This window comes from Chiloscyllium plagiosum, chromosome 3 (assembly GCF_004010195.1).
Source record: "Chiloscyllium plagiosum isolate BGI_BamShark_2017 chromosome 3, ASM401019v2, whole genome shotgun sequence".
Taxonomy (NCBI): domain Eukaryota; kingdom Metazoa; phylum Chordata; class Chondrichthyes; order Orectolobiformes; family Hemiscylliidae; genus Chiloscyllium; species Chiloscyllium plagiosum.
Window position 1 is genome coordinate 27,168,960 of NC_057712.1, and position 19,607 is coordinate 27,188,566.

The window sequence follows — 19,607 nt, forward strand, 5'->3', positions numbered from 1 at the left end:
TTCCACCTATCCGCTCCACCCTCATCTCTGACCGATCACCATCACCCCCACCTCCATCTACCTATTGCATTCTCAGCTATCTCCCCCCCAGCCCTAACCCCCCCTCCCATTTATCCCTCCACCCTCCTCGGCTCATAGCCCCATTCCTCACGAAGGGCTTTTGCCTGAAACGTTGATTCTCCTGCTCCTCGGATGCTGCCTGAAATGCTGTGCTTTTCCAGCACCACACTCACGACTCTAATCTCCAAAATTTGCAGTCCTTACTTTCACCAACAAGAAACAATCTAACCATTGCCCCTTGATATTCAATGGTTTCACTGAATTCCCCACTATCAATATTTTGGGGTTACTATTGACCAGAAACTCAACTAGCTTCCCCACATAAATACAATGGCTTCAAGAGTAAGTCAGAGGCTTTGGGGCAGCACAGTAGCTCAGTGGTTAGCACTGCTGCCTCTCAATGCCAAGAACCTGGATTCTATTCTAGCCTCAGGCAACTTCTGTGTGGAGTTCTCCCTGTGTCTATGTGTGTTTCCTCCATGACTGTCATTTTCCTCCTGAAGTCCAAAGGTGTACACATTAGGTGCACTGGCTGTGCTGAAATTGATGGTAGTATTCAGGGATGCAGAGGCTATGTGGATTAACATGATAAATGTAGGATTACAGGATATGGTAGGGATCTGGGTCTGGGTGGGCTACTCTTTGGACTCACTGGTTTGGTGCAGATGTGATGGGTGGAATGGCACCCTTCAGGAATCCAGGAAGGGCTTATGCCCGAAACGTCGATTCTCCTGCTCCTTGGATGCTGCCTGACCTGCTGCGCTTTTCCAGCAACATATTTTTCAGCTCTGATCTCCAGCATCTGCAGTCCTCACTTTCTCCTTTTTTACCCTTCAGCACTGTAGAGTTTCTATGATTTTGTGAATGTCGCAGCGAGTATCCCACCTCCTGACTTCAAAGCTAGTCTGTCAACAAGACACATCAGGGGTGTGACCCAATGCTCCCCAATCGTCTATATAGATGCAGTTCCAACAACACTTGAGAAGCTTGACACCATCTATGACAAAGTAGTCCACATCCACAAACATGTACTTCATCCACCATTGACGATCTATAAGATGCACTGCAGAAATTCACCAGTGATTCACCTTCCAAATTCACAGCAACTTCCATCTAGAAGGACAAGGACAGCAGATACATGGGGACACCACCAACTTCCTCTCTAAGTCACTCACCATCCTGACTTGGAAGTATATTACTATTCCTTTACTATTGCTGAGTCAAAATCCTGGAATTCCTTCCCTAACAGCAGTCTGGGTAAACCCCATGCTTGCAGAGTCTAGTCATTCAGGAAGGCAGCTTACCATCACCTTCTGAGGGGCAACAAAGGATGGACAATAAATGCTGTCTGGCCAGTGGTGCCCACAACCCACAAATAAATATTTTTAAAAATTATACTTTTCAGTTTCTGGAATGTAAAGAGGCGGCAACAAAGAAGGTAATCACATCATCCTGATTCCTTCAGAATTGCTGCTGGACATTTACGTGCATTTTCCAAGGTGCAAAAGTACTTCGCCAAAAACAATTATTCTCTGACTTAATTTAGAGTTCAATATCCTTTGCTAGCCTGAAAGGCACAGGTAAAGTTAAACATAGCTCTACCTTGTATAGTAAAGTCTTGCATTGAATGATCTTGGTTATAATGCTTTTGTTACAAAACACCATATATTTCAGTTCAAAATGAGCATCACAAATGTAAACAGAATTTTTCATGCATGTGTCCTCACCTAGTCCTACTCTCCCATCTTTTCCCTGTCACCTTGCAAATTTATTTCTGGATAGGATGGTGAGGATTGGTGGGAAAGTGAGCTTCAGTCCACTCAAAACAATGCCTTGAATTTATTGAATTGAATGACTTTTTTTTAATTTTTCAAAAATTTGCATTCTGTTACTCAATCATGATTATAAACTGCTGATGTAAGTATTGTAACAACTCACTGGAGAAGTGCACTGGAATGTGAACTATTCCCAAGTTATCATAAAAGTTAAGTAGGCAAAGTTTTCAAATTTACCTGACTGTCAAACCCTGATTGATAGAAAGCATGGACCAAGTTTCTGTTCTGACAGCTACAGATAAACAGTTTTATAAACTGCTTGCATATAGTACTACTGATTAAAACTCTAATCCGCTTATAAACTTCCCCTTACAACATGGATGCTGGGGAAAAATAAGCACTACTGCTGTTAGGCGAAAAAATATATAAATAAGAAATTTAGAATCTCCTCAGTTCAAATCAAAACTTCCCCTTACATGCAGATGGACAGAAGTATTTCCCTCACTGTCAGTCAAAATATTATAGCCGCTAAAATGTCATTCACTGGCTTGAGAGGTTCACATTTGTGTTGGTTTTCTTTTCAAGTACAAAGCATTAATGTAATTAGTTGTTTGTGTGAAAGATAAGCAATAATCTGAAATGTAAACTGTGATTAACAAGGGCATAAATTCTGCAAATGCATCAATATTATAATTCTTGACATTATTTCAAACGACTCATCTTCCATTTTGTGAAATTTGATAGAAGTGAATCAGTATCTCAGAGCAAAACTCCATTGCAGCAATAATGACTTTTTTCTATAATTGTTGATTGCCCTCAACATGTTAAGCATTGACATTAATAAAATGTAATAAAATAATGCTGCAAAATATTGAACTCTAAATCTGAAGTCAACAGACTGGTGAATGACGTCTGTCATCTTTAGATATATATCATTTTAACGTAACTGGAAAAGTCTAACAAAGGCTATGTGAAATGTCCTAATCTTCAGCTTTTTGGCTCATGAAAACAACAGACAATATTAAATTACTGGCTCTTGTTGACAGTGTAATGGTATTAAGTTATTCTTGTTTTGGTAGAATTGAATGAGACTTTTGAGAATATATGGAAACATTGTAAGGCAATAATTGACATTGCAACTCTAATGATCAAGTTCTACTGCGCAGTGTCTTGGTTTATTTAAGAGATGTGACTGAGACTTTTTACAAGTTTATAACAGTGGTCATTGTAGTCTAAATAAATTGCCTAATATTGATCCTCAATTGTAATTAATGCAATGACTATATTTGAAATAATCAATACATCATCATAAGCTTACTAAATGCATTGAGGAAATGAAGGATGATATTTAATGATCTTTTGTGAATGAGTGAGTGTTATAGAGTCATAGAGATGTACAGCATGGAAACAGACCCTTCGGTCCAACCCGTCCATGCCAACCAGATATCCCAACCAATCTAGTTCCACCTGCCAGCACCTGGCCCACATCCCTCCAAACCCTTCCTATTCATATACCCATCCAAATGCCTCCTAAATGCTGCAATTGTACCAGCCTCCACTACATCCTCTGGCAGCTCATTCCATACACATACCACCTTATATGCCATTGAAAGCTCCTACTTGCAGCCTTGTAGCTCATCAGGAAGACATTGAAACTCTTTTACTGAGTCAATAAATAAGCAGTATTCAGTGCTACAACAAAGCCTCTCAAAGGCTCAAGATGAGTATTACTACAGAATAATTTGGACTTTACTATTTTGAATCATTTCACAATCAAGTACATGAACAACATAAACATGCGTTTATTTTTTTAAAATTTCTAATGGCCTGCCTTATAACTTTAAATGCTTTGGTAGTGTTACCACTCAATTGTTGAAGTCAGACTATCCTGCTACAGTATTTGGCTTTGAAAGGTAAAATGTTATATATTAGAACTTTGAGCAACCCATGGTCCTCGGGATTGAGTTGCTATGCTTTGCTAAGATGTGAATCTTAAAATGTAGATTTGAGTTGTGATTACTGTTGATGGTAAACCACTGAAAATCATCATAACCATAACTGATGTGTTTTGTGATGTGAAGGCCCTAGGTGGTAAAAGCAAATTCCACTTTAAAATTATGATTTTGATTGTTAACTTTTGGGAAACTTGAAGCGCACACAGATTACAAGGTTCAAAATTGATAAGTGAAAACCTGACATTCGTATAAAAAATGATTCAGAGTGATATGATGTTTAGTTTTGCATGATTAATTATAATGATTAATGTGTTTTCTGCAGTCTTTTCAACAAAGAAACTGTATGAATGCAAGGCAATTTAAACAATAGAAAGCTTATTGAGGGGGAAAGCAAAAAGATGAACGATTTCTAAATTAGGAATGATTTGCATTTTTTTTAATAATGTAATTTTTAATCTTGGTGCAAATCCGTCCGTACATGGGTGAGTGCCAGGAAACCTTAGATTGGTTCTGATTTTGAGGCCGTGAATTGGAAGATCGCTGAGATTTTAAATGTACTTTATGTGACTGCAGGAAGAATGGAAAGACAAATGGCTACTGATGCTGTGGTAGAGTGCCTTCTCAAAGGGGATTCGAAGAAATTCCAGAAAAAAGTCAATCAACTAAAGGATCCAGAGACGCAGCCACCCCGTTCATGTTGACCAGGCTGTTGGTGAAGATGCAATCTGTGATCAGTTGGCAGAATATTGTAAAACTACTTAAGGGTGTTCCAAAGAACAAGTACAAAGAAAATTCATGTGAGTCCAGCTGTGATTGGTTTTGTGATCTATCTAGCAACCATGTAACAATGATTGAAGCTTGTGACTTTGTCTTTCTACTGCTATAGGTTCAGAAGGAATAACCAAATAAATATTTTACTTTTTTAAATTGAGCTTTTTGATGGTCAGGAATATAAAGGATGTTGAATAAGTTGGAGCATTTTTCTATTTTTGGTGCATACTCTTATTATCAAGAAAAACAAATTGTAGATAAGCTTTTCTTTGCACTTTTTTAACTAAGTACTAAATCTCTAACACAACATCCCCACCAATTTCCAACCTGTCCTCAGAAGAATACTTCTATTAAAACAGTGTGAATACTTCTTTTTCCAAGTTAGACACTTCTCAGCATTTGTCTAAATGACAACAGCAATGTTGTTTTGGAAATTTGTTTTGTGAAGGTTTACATACAAACAGCTGAGGTACACATGTCCAAAGCCCCTTTAGGAACCTGACAGTGAGCTCTGAGTTGAAATTATCATGCCTGAGGTGGATTTTGATTATATACTGGATTGTTATGTATTATTGCACCACGAAATTTCCTTGTCAAAAAATATTTTGTTTGTAGAAGACATTTTTGCCAATGGAAATTTTAGTTACTCTAGATTTTAAGAAAGTTAGTTAGCTTGTGAAATCTATGTCACTGTGTGCTTAATTGCTTTTATAACATTTCATCTTAAAGAAATAACCCTGTGTTATTCATTTTATCAAAGTAGCACTAATTGTGAAATAATCCACAGATTTTGACAAAGAACTGAGTACTTGCTAGGAAATAATTCATTAGGAAAAGCCCAATATTCCCCAATTCACTGAAAATGACAACTCACTTTCCACTGATATGGCAGACTTCAAGAGTTTATTCTTTCTTCATGCTTAAAAGTTGCACTCATCTGACTATCCAACTGTTGAACAACTGACCCAGTATAATTTTTATATTATTTTTCCATTGACTTATACGTTTGTCATTCCGGGTTTTTAAATCTTGACCAGGATCCTGAATTATTACTCATCTTTCCACTGTATAATCTGGTAACTGAGGAGAATGATTGTGCTAATCACTATCCTGACCATGATTAAAATACTGAGTGCAGACAAAGAGATTCAATTTATGACCTTTCTGTTCCTTTGGAGTAAATATTGACCTTCCCAATATAGCTAGGGTCTATGGAGGAAAGTGAGGGAGGATTGCTAAAACTTAAACTTGAGAAACAATGGATACTTATCTGGCCTTCTCTCTCTTTCGGGATTGGCCAACACAACCAACCAAGCACTGATCTTGCTTCCCACCAGATTTCCATGCTGCAAAACTCATACCAACTTTCAATTTGATTGCTGTGGACCATTCCCTAAAGGTGCTGTTGTGGATTTCCCACCAGACTGCATAGCCAATTTGATTTATTGCTCTCCAATGTCACAGTACAACAGCAATAACAATAGTCCTGCAAGTAAATTCAGCAGCAGATTCATATCTTCATTCCCAGAATTCCCTCACCATTTCTAGAACATTGCAAGCATGGTTCTACTGTCTATCCAAAAATGTCAGGATCTCCACGTAAGTACACTAATAAAGAAAAGAGCTTATATTATGTTGCAGAGACTGCAACCTCAGGAAATGTCACTAATCTTTATAATAGTAAAGATCTTTGAGGGTCCAGTCTGCAATATTGTGATATAGGCCCCACAACAACAGTGTGCTAATTATTAGACAACTTGTTTGAATGAAGTTGATTAAGGCAACACGGAAATTCCATCCTTAACTTCAAAATTGTGTCTGGGTCCTTTGTGTCAACCTGGTCTTCAGCTCAGTATTTCATCATAAATGTGGCACCTCCTACAGTACAGCTCTTGATCAATATTGCATTGGGAGTGTCAGCCTCAATATTGCCATAATTTCTGCAGTTGCATTGAGTCACACTAAATTGTGAGTGCTTGTCTTGTGCTATGGCTGATACATAATCGGGGTAGTTTTAGCTACAAACATTTTAAATTTCAGACCATGGATTGGAGCCTTTATCCAGTAAACCATCCAGGAAACAGGATAGGCCATAGTTTGGTGTCCTCATCAACTAAACCCACAAAGGTAAATACCCTAGAAATGGACAATTTTTGTTTAATGTGTGTGCTTGTTTTTTTGGAATGTTTGGTGTTGTCCAGAAGAAAATGCTTTTTAACCAGAAATGAATTTAGAGTGAGAGCATTTTAGTTGAAAACATATTATGTGTAAAACTAAATGTAGTACACATGAACATTCACTTTATAAGTCATTCTGTGTTCAAATAAGAAGTACATCTCTTTCAACAAAGTTTTGAAGTTAGGCAAGGTTTAAGAAAAGTAGTAATGTTGCACAGTTTCTATTATCCAATCGTTGCAAGCAGTATTTTGACTTGGTTGGAGAATGTTGACCACACCATGAGACACTCCTGCTCTCCATTCAGAACATGATTAAATGACGTAATCTGTTACGGTGAATTTACCAGTTGGAGCAGTTTGTGATTTGAACTTATTTTCTGGTCTCCATCAGCAGTTACTTCCATTGGCAGCACTCTTCACCATGCCAGCTTCCTTCTCCATACTGTCTTATTGAATTTTCCATTGTGTTCATGTCTTGTGTTTTCATACACAGCCATTTTAGCAGCAGCCAAGGAACATTAAACACACAAAGATTCAAAGATACACTGATTATCTCTCATTATTTTACACACGGGAAAAACAAAATGGTAAAGTAGACATGCATATCACATGTCCAATGATTGTCTCTATTGCTTATTTCTAATTTTCAACAAAAAAAGACCCACCTATCTGTACTCCAAAAAGGCCATTTGCAGTTATGATTTGTGTATAAATACTGTTTTAGTATTTGTTTGTGCCGTGATGTTTTGCACTTGTGAGCTAACAATTATTTAGTTAAATAACATAACATGCTGAGTAACAATGATTCATTCTATATAAGACACCTGGAGTAAATTGGACGGTCCTATCTATGACCATGCCATGTCTGTTCAAATTTCTACCAAGCCTCTATAACTTGAATTCGAATATGCATTTTGAAATAACTCCAGAGGCCGGTATACCATCATTAAGTCACCCTTTATTTACACATAGAGAGTCCTTATCACTGATCCAGCTCCCTCTGAGATAGCTCTCAAGAGTGAACAAGAACTCTGATACTCCTGTTTATATCTGTCAACCAGGGCTCTCTAGATTAACAGCTTCAATCAGGGAACTCATTCTACCTCACTGATCCTGTTACAATGACTAATCCCTCCCCCTCCAAGTCAGAGGACATAAGCCTGTTTTTATTTTGTGGCTCCTCCTGAGGCATTTTACCATTGCAACAGATTCCTCTAATTCTGCCTCTGATATAGGCGATATGTAAGGCACAGTATCACCTCTTGCACCTGCGACATTTTGGAAAAAATTCATTCTCCTCTTCAGACAGCAAAGATGCCAAAGCAGTGACATCTGCCATGTCCATCTCTGATGCCGAGGTATCTTCAATACTTGATGGAGAGGGAAAACTTTCAGTTTCCAGAAGAGTTGGAAAGGCTGTCGAGGAACCAAGCACATTTTTCTCCCACACTGTTTGCAAGTTTGCAGTTTTCATAAAGTCCACCTGCTTGTTCAGGACTGTCACACCTACCTATACATTACACATCACTGGAGCTGACCATGATCACCCATGCTTTTTACCAATGCAGAGTCATTCCCATGGTGCCTACACCAAACTACATCTGTCTCTTTTGCTGAATGAAGTCTTGTGTCTGGCATTTGTGTTCCTAATGCCATTTCACCTTCCCCCAGGTCTGAGTAGATCAGAATTAATCTGATGTGGAGTTTTCTCCCCATTAGCACATCCGCTGGAGCTATTCCTGTAGTTGCATTAGAGTTGGTCCTGTAATCAATTTGGAACCCAGAAAGTTTGTTATCTCGTGAAACTGAAGGCTGTTTCTTTAAGGTTGCCTTCAAAGTTTATATTGCTCTTTCTGCCATACCATTGGATGATGGTTGGCATGGAACTGTCCCTATATATGAAATATCATTTGACTTTAGGTAATGCTCAAATTCTCTGCTGGTAAACAATGACCCATTATTTGTGGCCAACATTTCTGGGAGTCCGTGTATTGAAAAAGATGAGCACAATTTTTCTATCGTCATTCCTTTGTTCGGCAAACTAACTCTATGCACATCCAGCTACTTTGAATTAGTGTCCACTATGACTAAAACCATTGAGCCCATGAAATAACTGCATTGTTGACATGTAACTGAGTCCAGTTTTTATCTAGCCATTCCGAAGAATATGGGGAGGTGCTGCTGTGGTAATTTTTGTCCGTGTTGGCACTGTCCCACCAATGTGGCTATGTCTGCATCCAAACTTGGCTACCAGACACAACTTCTCACCAATATCTCTTTCTGGAAACCCCTGGATGACCCTGGTGGAGAATAGCCAGTATCTGATGGCATCCTTTGCTCAGGACAATCACTGTTGCTCTCCATAACGTGTCGTCCTCTATTATGATCTGATCTCTCCACATCCAAAATGATTTCAATTCTCGTTGTGCCAACTCTTTGGTTTCCTCCATTACCACCAGCTGTTACAGTTTTGCTAGGACTGGATCTTTCTGTCCAAAGTTCTGAATGCACATGCTCTTGGGCATTTCTCTCCATTGTGCCACCATTGTGTTATTTGTACCCTGATCCCATACAGGAGACATTGCTTGGAATCATAGTGTGCCAACACCTTAGAGGATAATAGCTGTTTCTTCATTTCTCTGAAAGCTATGGCTTTACTACAAGACTATTTCCAAGGCTGACACTTCTTTTAAGTTGGTGCCAGGATGGAGGTCAGGTTATTTATGAACTGTCTACAATAATTCACTGGCTGAAGGAGAGACTTACGCTCTGCTACAGACATGGGAGCCAGGGAACCTTTGATTGACCTCACTTTATCTTCCAATGCATGCAATCGGTCTTTTTGACTCTCTGGTCCAAGCAGGTAACTTGGGGACCCTAGAACACATTTTTGCCTTCAAAGGTGTATGCCCATGTGGGAGAAATGTATAAAGACTATGTCCAAGTTCTCTAAGTGCCCCGTTTTGGTCTTTCCTGTTATTGTAAACCTCAGTTTGAACCAGGTGACCATTTAATCAGACATTTATTTTGAGTGGTTCTGATTTGGAAGTTAAGCAATTTAACTATTTCAGACTAGATGTAGGTGGACTTTCCAAGATGTGCCTATGAGTTCTCTTACTCAATTTGGGTTTAGTGGGACTCTTTTGCTGTCTTGAGTCCATATATCGGAGGCAACTATGATGGCTTGCCAGCCCGAATCCTAAAGAAAATATTAACCATTTGGCCAAAGCTTGGCTTTGTTTTGGAATTTCATTGTGGGCTGATCTTGAGTCACCTCTGGTCAGGTTATGTACTGAGTGAGGTTATGCAATTGCCTTCATTCAAGTGGTTGTCCCCGAGCTCAGTCAGACTGGCAAGGGTGTCAACTTACATTAGAATACCGTGCAGCTTATATGCTCCATTAGCTGCATTTTCCCCAATGTTAAAGGCATTTTAGTGCCTGTATGAAGTTCAACTGGGTGTCAGCTGATAGGTTTTTCTTACATAGTTACATCATTAATCTTACATACCAACACAGTCTCAGCATCTCATCAAAGTCACATGCCTCTGCCAGTCATCTTAACTTAGTAAGAATTCCTGATATGATTCCCCTGGTTCTCAAACTGCCAAGCAAAACTGATAGTGTCTCAGAATTCGAGGAGGCTTGAGTGCATAATATTCCTTATCTAAATCTGTGAACTCACGAAAGATTTATGTGTGTGCTGCCTCAGGGAAATTAAAGCTCCTAATTACCAAAAACGCTACTAGTCCATACGCTGTCAGGAGAATAGTTTGTTTCTTTTCATCTGCCTCATTGTCATTTGGCCAGAAAAAGCAACACATTCTTTCCATACACTGAGCCTAACTTCAACAGCAGGATTGAATGAGTCAAGCTTCCTAAGTAATGGTGTGGTGCCAGAAATGCTTACCTCACCTCAAAGATATCTGTTACGAGGGATTTTCTTCAGAAGCATGCTTTTCTCTCACCATTGAAATAACTCCAAAGAGGCTAATGTCGTGTCATCAAGTCACCATTTAATTACACGTGGAGTTCCTTCACACTGATAGAGTTCTCAGAGTGAACAAGATGTCTGAAATTCTTGTTGTTTTTTTTTCTTTTCTTTATTCTACCACCTAAGTGCGGTAGTGCTTATTTTTTCCCCAGCACCCATGGTGTGTGTGTATACATGTGAGACACAGTGAAAGACACAAAGTGCACGAATCTTTATTCAATTTCCACCACCAGGAAGATAGGAAAACACCGATGTGGCCAGTGACAAGCAGTGCCCTTCACATCAAAGGGCAATGCTATGTGATCAAAACAGTGAAGGGGAGGGAAAATTCCTGTTCTTCTCTGTCAGCCAGTACCTTCTCCAATCTATCCATACAGCAGGTTCCTTAACAGCTCCAATCAAGATAGCCATATTCTGTGAGGTCCACCTGGCTGATCTCATGACAATCACAATACATTTTAGTTGTCATTCTTTGTCATTTTATATTTATCTCCCTTATTTTCCTCTTGGAGCCCTGTCCTTCCCTTTCCTCTTCCTATCAAACAGTCCTACCATAGAACAGTTACAGCACTGAGAATGTCATGTAGCCCATCATGTCTGTCCCACTTTCTGCAAGAACAACTCCCCCAATCCTGCTCCACCACATTTTCTCTGTAGCCCTGCATTTCGTTTTTGGTCTTTCCAGGTCATTACCAATTCTTCTTTGAAGGCCTTAATTGAAACTGTTTCTGTTAGACTTTCAAGTAATGAATTCCAGATCCTGACTATTTGTTAGCTAAAATAGATTTTACATGTCTTTCTTTTTCTTTTTGTCATCATTTTAAATGAGTATCCTATGTTACTTGATCCTTCTAACAATGGAGCAATTTTTTCCTCGTACATACAATTGACCTCTCCAGACTTTGATCATCACCATCAAATCCCTTAATCTTTTCACTTTCAAATAGAACAGCTTAATCTTCTCCAATCTATCCATACAGCAGGTTCCTTATCTTTAGAATCATAACCATGACTGCAACAATGTAACAATGGATTACATCTTTCAGACCAGTGTAGAATGGAACAAATTAAAAAGATCTTTAATCGAAGTGGCATTGGCATGCTGGGCGAAATGGCTGCCATTTGTATTATACAGTTCTGTACTTTGTTAGTAACATTAAAGCATATAAAACACTAGAACTGAAGGAGATCATTCAACCAATTATTATGTTATGGGCAGAAAGTAGCTACTCAGCCTATTCCTAATTTTAGCTCTTGATCTGTGGCTCTGTAGGTCAAGGGACTTCAAGTGCGTATCTCAAGTATGTTGACATCTGATGAAGGTTTCTGCCTCAATTACCTTTACAGACTCCCATTAGTCTCCAGGGGACAAAGTATCCATTCATTTCATCTCTAAACATGTGCTCAATTACTCTATTTCTGTATTTCTGTACCTCCTGATTATCAATTTTTCTGCTCACAGAAAAAGTGATTTCTAGGCTATTCATGATTTGAGACCTCTTAACTAAATCTCTCCTCAGCCTCTTCTACTCCAGAAAAGCTGTGTAAGTCGTCTTCAGGATATGGTCTGACCAGTGATTTCGACAGTTTTAGTACAGGTGCACAATCCTTTTTCCAAAATGTTCAGGACCAACTGTTTTTCGGAATTCAGAATTTTTCAAATTTCAGAATAAGTGTCAGTTTGATGGTGCAATTTAAAAAAATCTTTCAGAAGAATAGACCTACTTTGAGTAAAAATGGCCCTGCAACAAAATAGAGACCTGCCAGTGCTAGGCCACACCCCACCATGTCACGCCCGAGTGACACACATCAATTAGGTATGGACTTTGTTAGTAACATTAAAGCTGTCTGCATGCGAAGCAACCTTGTTAATGAGAAAAAACTTTACAAAAATGACCTTCAGACCTTGGAGCTTTTCGGATTTCGGGATTTCTGATAAAGGGTTGTCTACATGTCTGTTCTTATACCCTCTGTGTCAACCAAAAAAGCAAAGTATCTTCGATGGCTTTTTAACTACCTTATATCATTCCAAATGCTTAATCATGCTCCTGAATTTCAAATCCGAATCATTAATATGTGTCATAAACAGCAAAGCATGCAATATTGAATCCTGCACAATTTCCTACTGGAAAGAGCTTCTGGTCGTAAAAACAACTGTTAAACATAACCGTTTGTTTCTCACTATTGAGACAATTTTTGTTTGAAGTGCTGAATTTTGTGGAATACAGTAGTTTCTGCCCAGTCCCTCCATTGCCCCCAGCTAAAAATCAGGCAGACCACAAACATAATCAAGACAGCCAGCCCACAGCACTTTAATGCTGGTAGCAGCATTAGATGTTTAAAGGAAAAATTTATGTTCCTATCTCCTATGAGAGAACGTGCTGCCTTAGTAAGCTGCCAGCCAAACAGAATGGCTGGTAAATCTGTTATCCAATTGGCCACAGTGGCCAGTGCTGGGACTACAAGTGGTCCCACCACACAGAAGATTCCAGGAAAATCCAGGATTTTGGGAATGGGAGTGGGAGCACAGGTTTCAAGAAGTGAGGAAGGTAAAAGGGGTTGAGCTACTTGGCTTCACATAAGGCAAGGCTTTCCTCACCACAAACACATATAAGCAGTAGTGGGGCAAAGCCTGGTAGTCATTCATTGGCCACTTAAGTACCTCAAAAGGCTCCAGTGTGGGCAGGCAGTGGGTAGGCTAAACATTGGACTTTAAGCATTCCCATTTCCTGCATTGCCTTCAAACCCACCAAAGGGGTAAAATCTAACCCGATCTTGCTACTTTTCCTTTGATCCAGTGTGTTTTAAATTTCTGTTCGTCTGACATGTGGGACCTTGTCAAACGCGTTACCAAATTCAGTGTATCAAGCATGCTATCCTTCTCATCCATTCTTTTTACCTCCTCAAAAAAATTGACTCAGGATAGTCAGACATAAGTTTCCTGGAACAAATTCAATCTGATTGTCCTTGATAATGTGTGGCTTTTGAAATTACAATCTATACTGTCCTTGAAGCGTTTCCAATAATTTGACAATCATCAAGATAAACCTGATTTTCTTGTAATTAATCAATCTGTTTCTTCTTCCCTTTTTAAACAACAGTATTAACTTAGCAGTCTTCTGGCACTGTGCCTGTAGCCAGGGAAGATTGGAAAATGATGGCCAGGGCCTCCTTTTGCTTCCCATGTTTATGTGAGCAGTCTGAGATATATTTCATCCAGAGCTAGTGACTTATTCATTATTAAGGGTGATAAACAACTTACTGTTTTTTCTTCACTATATTTATCATATCTATTGGTTGGCACTGCTCCTCTTTAACATATGTTTGCATCATTCCCATTTATTTGAAAAAAATGCAAAATATTCATTAAAAAGCATGCCTACAGCTTTCACCTCCCCACACAAGTTACTTCTTTGGTCTGTTTTCAGCCCTTTGCTGAACTCTTTGCACAGTTATTCTGTTTGCTCTAAGTATGTATAAACCATTTGGATTTCTTAAATTTACTTGCTAATATATCTTCTCATGTCCTCTCTTTGCTTTCCTAATTTCTTTTTTAATTCCCACACTCACGCATACACTTTCTTTCCTTCTCTAATCTTTTACAATATTGAAATCTTGCCATATTATAGATACTTCTCTTTCTTGCCTTCTCTTACTCCGTGTGTTTTTTGATATCCTGGAGCATCGAGATTTGGGGATTTTACTTCATGTTCAGAATACATTTGTTCCCATTATCTACTCCTCGGATGCTTCACTGACTCTGATACAGATTACCTTCATGTTGTTTTTCCTGTTGTTGTCACATCTTTCCCACCATATCATATCTCAGCTGAGTAAAATTGACTTTTCCCAGTTGAAAACTTTTATTCCTGGTCTATCTTTGACATTTTTCATAACTATGCTAAGTCTAACTGATATTATGATCACTGCCATAAAAATGCTGTACCATTTCTTAAATCTATATCCAGAACAGCCATGTCTTATTAGGCTTGTTACATAGATATTCTCCTGGCATGTTTTAAGAAAATTGCATCCTTTGTACCTTTTAAATTTTTTTTCCCAGTTAATATCAAAGCAGTTGAAATTCGTTAACTTCTCTATAATTTCTGCATTTTGCCAAATATTGGTCTTGTAGCTCCTTCTCCACTGGATTTCTGTGCCAGCATGAGTTCCCCTGTTTTGATCCGCAGTTCAACCCCATATGGCCTGCTTTGATGATTTCAGATGATCTCTTGTCACAGTTGTCACTGGTTCTTCAACCAAAATTGCAGTGCCATCTCAGATTCTATGCTTTCTGAAAACTCAATGACCAGAATATTGAGCTAAAATTCTAACCTTTCATTAAACTACATTTGAATAGCTTATTTGGTTTTAGTGATATTATGTACCTATGTCCGTAGCTGAACAGTCTTATTCATTGGGTTCCTGGCGTTAAAGTATATGGAACTAAACATTGACCAACTCCTTTGTTAAATATTTTTCCAACCTTTGTTTCCTTGGCCTTAAATATTTGCACACAGATTTCTGCCATTTTCAGCTTTGCGTTCGCCCTTCTAAATAGTTTACATCCTTCCCATTATTCTGTTACTGTCCTCCTCTCATATTGCTGATGCAATCTGGGTCTTTGAACAGTTCTGGAGCTGTTATTCCATGCTCCTCTTAGCAACTCTCATTGAGGCACATTTCACTGTCAGTTTATGAGCAATAGCATCAACTATGCATTCCTCTTTACCAAGTTTTTCACCAACTCAGCACTGACCTCAGCAACCCACTTTGCATTCCACTCACTTCTGACACCTCTAGAGCTCCATCAACAGACCAATCATCATTCTGCTATTCATTTCTCTCAATTGTTATCAAGGATTATGCCCTTCAACTGAAACTTTGTTCACAGTCAACCTCAGCTTAATCTCACCTTTAAGTAACTCATCATGTAGCATAATTTGATGGCTCCCCAATTCACATCTTGTGTTTCTTCTCAATTTTTTTCAATCATTACTGTTTCAGCCTCTCTAAAGAGCATCTCCCTACCTTCAGTGAATTAATCTTCATGCTACTTCACTGCTCCCTTTCCTTCTGATTTCTCAGCTCTCCTGTCTTCCCACCACTTAACTCTCCATATAAACTTGCCAACCCATATTCACGCTCATTTCCTTGGCTATGCCATGTCCTGTGGAAGGTCTTTTCTGTGGTCTCAATTTTGTATCATCCCAATTGTGTTGGATTCCAACTCTACTTCTCACTCTGCTTCCTGTGGAGAAACATTTTCTTGAGGCATTTACAATTGCACTTTTAAAATTGTGTACCTAATCTCAAATTTCATTCACCATATTAGTGGGAAATCCTAGTTTCTTTCCAAACCATTGTCACACCCTCTCCTTAAAAACAACATGCTCAATGCCTCGATCCTTGTAATCTAACACCTCATCTCCAACACACCAACAAGTTTTCCACACTGAGTGTTGTAACAGCCCAAACGGAAGTCTTAAATATCATCCACAGTGACTATGTGCAATCATCCACCTTGTTCCTTATCTTTTGACATGGTTGAGCACAGATAACAACATGACACTAGGCAGATGACATTATATTGTAGGGATAGTCAATATGTGACTTTTTCGTGGAGGCCTGCAAAATAATTGGTAAATCAAGATAGCACAGATGAATGTGAGGTTGGCATTTGAGTAGGATGAAGCAGGGTCAAAAACTACATGGAAAGTGGGAATCTAAGTGGAGTAGAGAAACAAATGAAAAAGTTGCCCCATCGGTTATCAAGGCCATATAAATCAAGTAACTCAACTTTACAGAGAGAGAGAACCGAAAAGTAGAACAACTATGCAAAACCCAAATCGAACATTGATCATCGTATATTTAGAGGATTGTGTATGGTTTTGGTTACCATAATGTTAAGAGGATATAAAAAAACTGGAATGAATGCTGACAAGATTTGCCATGACAATACCCAAAATGCTTGGGTGTATAGATCAAAAGAGAATCAACAAGCTGAGTCTCATTTCTGTTGAGAAAATAAAAGACTCTGAGAATTACTTAATAGATGTCTTTAAAATTATACAAATTTTTGAAAGAATGGATAAAGAGAAAATGTTTTCACTTGTGCATAACTTGAGGTCACCATTTTGTATTGACCAAGAGAACCAATAGGGAATCAGAGGAAACTTCTTCACCAAACAAGTGGTGAGAATGTGGAGCTCTATACCACTAAGAGTGGTTGAAACAAATAAGAGAGATGCTTTTAAAGAAAATCTAGAGAAGGTGAGGGAGAGAGGAATTCCAATTTCTGTTGGTAGAATTAGAGTCAGAATTGTAGAATCTCTACAGTGTGGAGTAGGCCATTTGGTCCATCAAGTCACACCGAACTCCAAAGAGCATCCTACCCACACCCAACTACCTATCCTATCCTGGTAACCCTGCATTTCCCATGGCCAATCCACCTAGCCTGCATCTCTGGACACTAGGAGCAATTTAGGATGAGCAAACCACCTAACCTGTACATCCATAGATTGTGGGAGGAAACCCATGCGCACATGGGGAGAATTGGCAAACTCCACACAGCACGAGAGTGGAATCAAACCCGGATTCCTGGCACTCTGAGACAGCAGTGCTAACCACTGAGCCATCATGCCATGAAGAAAGATGGGAGGATTCTCAAGTGGAGGATAAACGTTAGCATGTACTGGTTGAGTTGAAAGGCCCACATCTATGTTGTATATTCTATGCAAAAATGGTACTTCCACAAATTTGTAAGTAAGAATAAATTAAAATTGAGAATCCATATGGTGAAAAATTTGTGAATGATAACAATATTTCTGTGAATTTACAGGAATTTCTACTTTAAATAAGTTGTGTCTAAATATTTGTCTACAGCTTCATTTTTATCCTGTTAACTGTACATCTGAAATAAGCATTGCAGTTGAATTCTCAAATTTTCTTGCTTATGCCGCAGCAATCAGAGATTTTCTATTTAGTTCAGGAGATTGTGAAATATCTGATTTATACCTGTGAGGCCCCCATCGGTTATCAAGGCCATATAAATCAAGTAACTCAACTTTAAAATTTTCTTGCTTATGCCGCAGCAATCAGAGATTTTCTATTTAGTTCAGGAGATTGTGAAATATCTGATTTATACCTGTGAGGCAGTGAACCTTTGAACCTTTTTTTCCATTCAACCCACACATGGATACTTCAGAGACATCTGATGACGCTCAGTATTGTAATATACTGAGACAATTAATTAAAAGTGTCAGCTGGAAAATCAGCATGGTTACCTTTGCTCCTCTTGAAAGAGTTCAAAATCTGTGAGGATTTAAATGGATTTATTTGTGCCACAGGAAAGGAGGATTTATAGTTTGTGTTAACTCCTCAAACTCCAAGTGTTTCTAATCCCACATCACCCTATGAATCTTCTTTTGGTAGATTTCTATTAAACTCTGCACTTTTTCTCCTTTCTAACCTCACTTCAACCCCAAAACTCCATTTTCATTTGTTCTTCATTTTTCCTTTTTCCTTTTCCATCTAATTACATTTTTCCAATCCTTCTAACTTCTTCAGTACCTCATTATAATTTTTCAGAAAATTAGGGGAAGGAATTCCAGTTAGAATGCCAGATTGAAAAGAGTAAAAAAGGATCATATCAAGAAGTGGTAATGGATAGTTTAGGTCCACAGACTCAGTCAATGGCAGTAAGAGACAATGCAGTTGTTGTTGAATCCAATACTTTTAGAAGAGTGTGATGAGCAAGCATGTAAGATAGTGTGTTTGAAGTTTTGAACTATACCAATAATAGATTCAATAAAAAAACCTTATGACAGAGCAGGAGTAGTCAGAAAAGCTTTTCCCATCTACAGGTTGATATGTCCTCTCTTTTTCTCTGTCTCTCTTGATTCCCAACTGCCTCATCTACTTTGATGTGGAGGTGCCAGTGTAGGACTGAAGTGGACAAAGTCAGACGTTACATGAAACTAGGTCCTCCCACACCCATCCCCTCTGTAAAAACGCTATTACTTAGACCTAACTGCTCCGGCTCTACTGAAGTTGCTCCCAGGCAGAGCAGTTCCACTCCAGGACATCCCACATGGCCTCCTATTTCAAGGGCTGCAATTACCCCTCATACATGATCAACAAAGCCCTCCAGAGCATGTCCTCCACTTCCCGCATCTCAACCCCTCCAACCGCAACAAGGAAAGGACCCCCCTGCTCTTCAACTTCCATGCTTCTAATCTCTGGATACAACACATTACCCTCCACCATTTCCGCTATCTACAATCAGATCCCTCCCTACTACTATCGGCATTCCATAGAGACCATTCCCTCTTCAACTCCCACATTAGGTCCACCCCCCAACCAACCCATTCTCCACTCCTGGCACCCACTCTTGCGGCCGCAAGAGGTGTAAAACCTGCTCCCCACCTCCCCTCTCACCTCCATCTAAGGCTCCAAGGGATGCTTCCATAGCCAGCAGAGATTTTTCTGCACATCCAAACATTTCATCTACTGTGTCCATTGCTCTTCGTGTGGTCTCCTCTACATTGGGAAGACAGAATGCCAAGTCGTGGAACGTTTCTGGGATACGCACCAAACAACCTGTGGCTGACCACTTCATCTCCCCCTCCCAGTCCACCAAGGACATGCAAGTTCCGGACCTCCTCCAAGGCCAAACCCTAACCACCCATCACCTGAGGAAGAATGCCTCATCTTCTGTCTTGGGACCCTCCAACCACACAACATCAATGTCGATTTCACCAGCTTCCTCTTTCCCCCATAACCCCCCCACCTCATCCCAGATCTAACCCTTCAACTCGGCACCGCCCTCTTGAACTGACCTATCTGTCCATCTTCCTTCCCACCTATCTGCTCAAC

The 19,607-nt window shown here is 39.2% G+C and overlaps 1 protein-coding gene across 2 annotated transcripts in view; it reads left to right on the forward strand.

Annotated features, from left to right (window-relative positions):
- Window positions 1-19,607, forward strand: part of dlgap2a (discs, large (Drosophila) homolog-associated protein 2a) — a 729,001-nt gene that overhangs the window by 31,462 nt on the left and 677,932 nt on the right. For both annotated transcript variants that reach the window (XM_043678985.1, XM_043678996.1), the window contains exon 2: window positions 4,364-4,587. In XM_043678985.1, coding sequence (XP_043534920.1) covers window positions 4,485-4,587 — 103 coding nt within the window. In that variant the 5' untranslated portion in view covers window positions 4,364-4,484. The remainder of the gene's footprint in view (window positions 1-4,363; window positions 4,588-19,607) is intronic.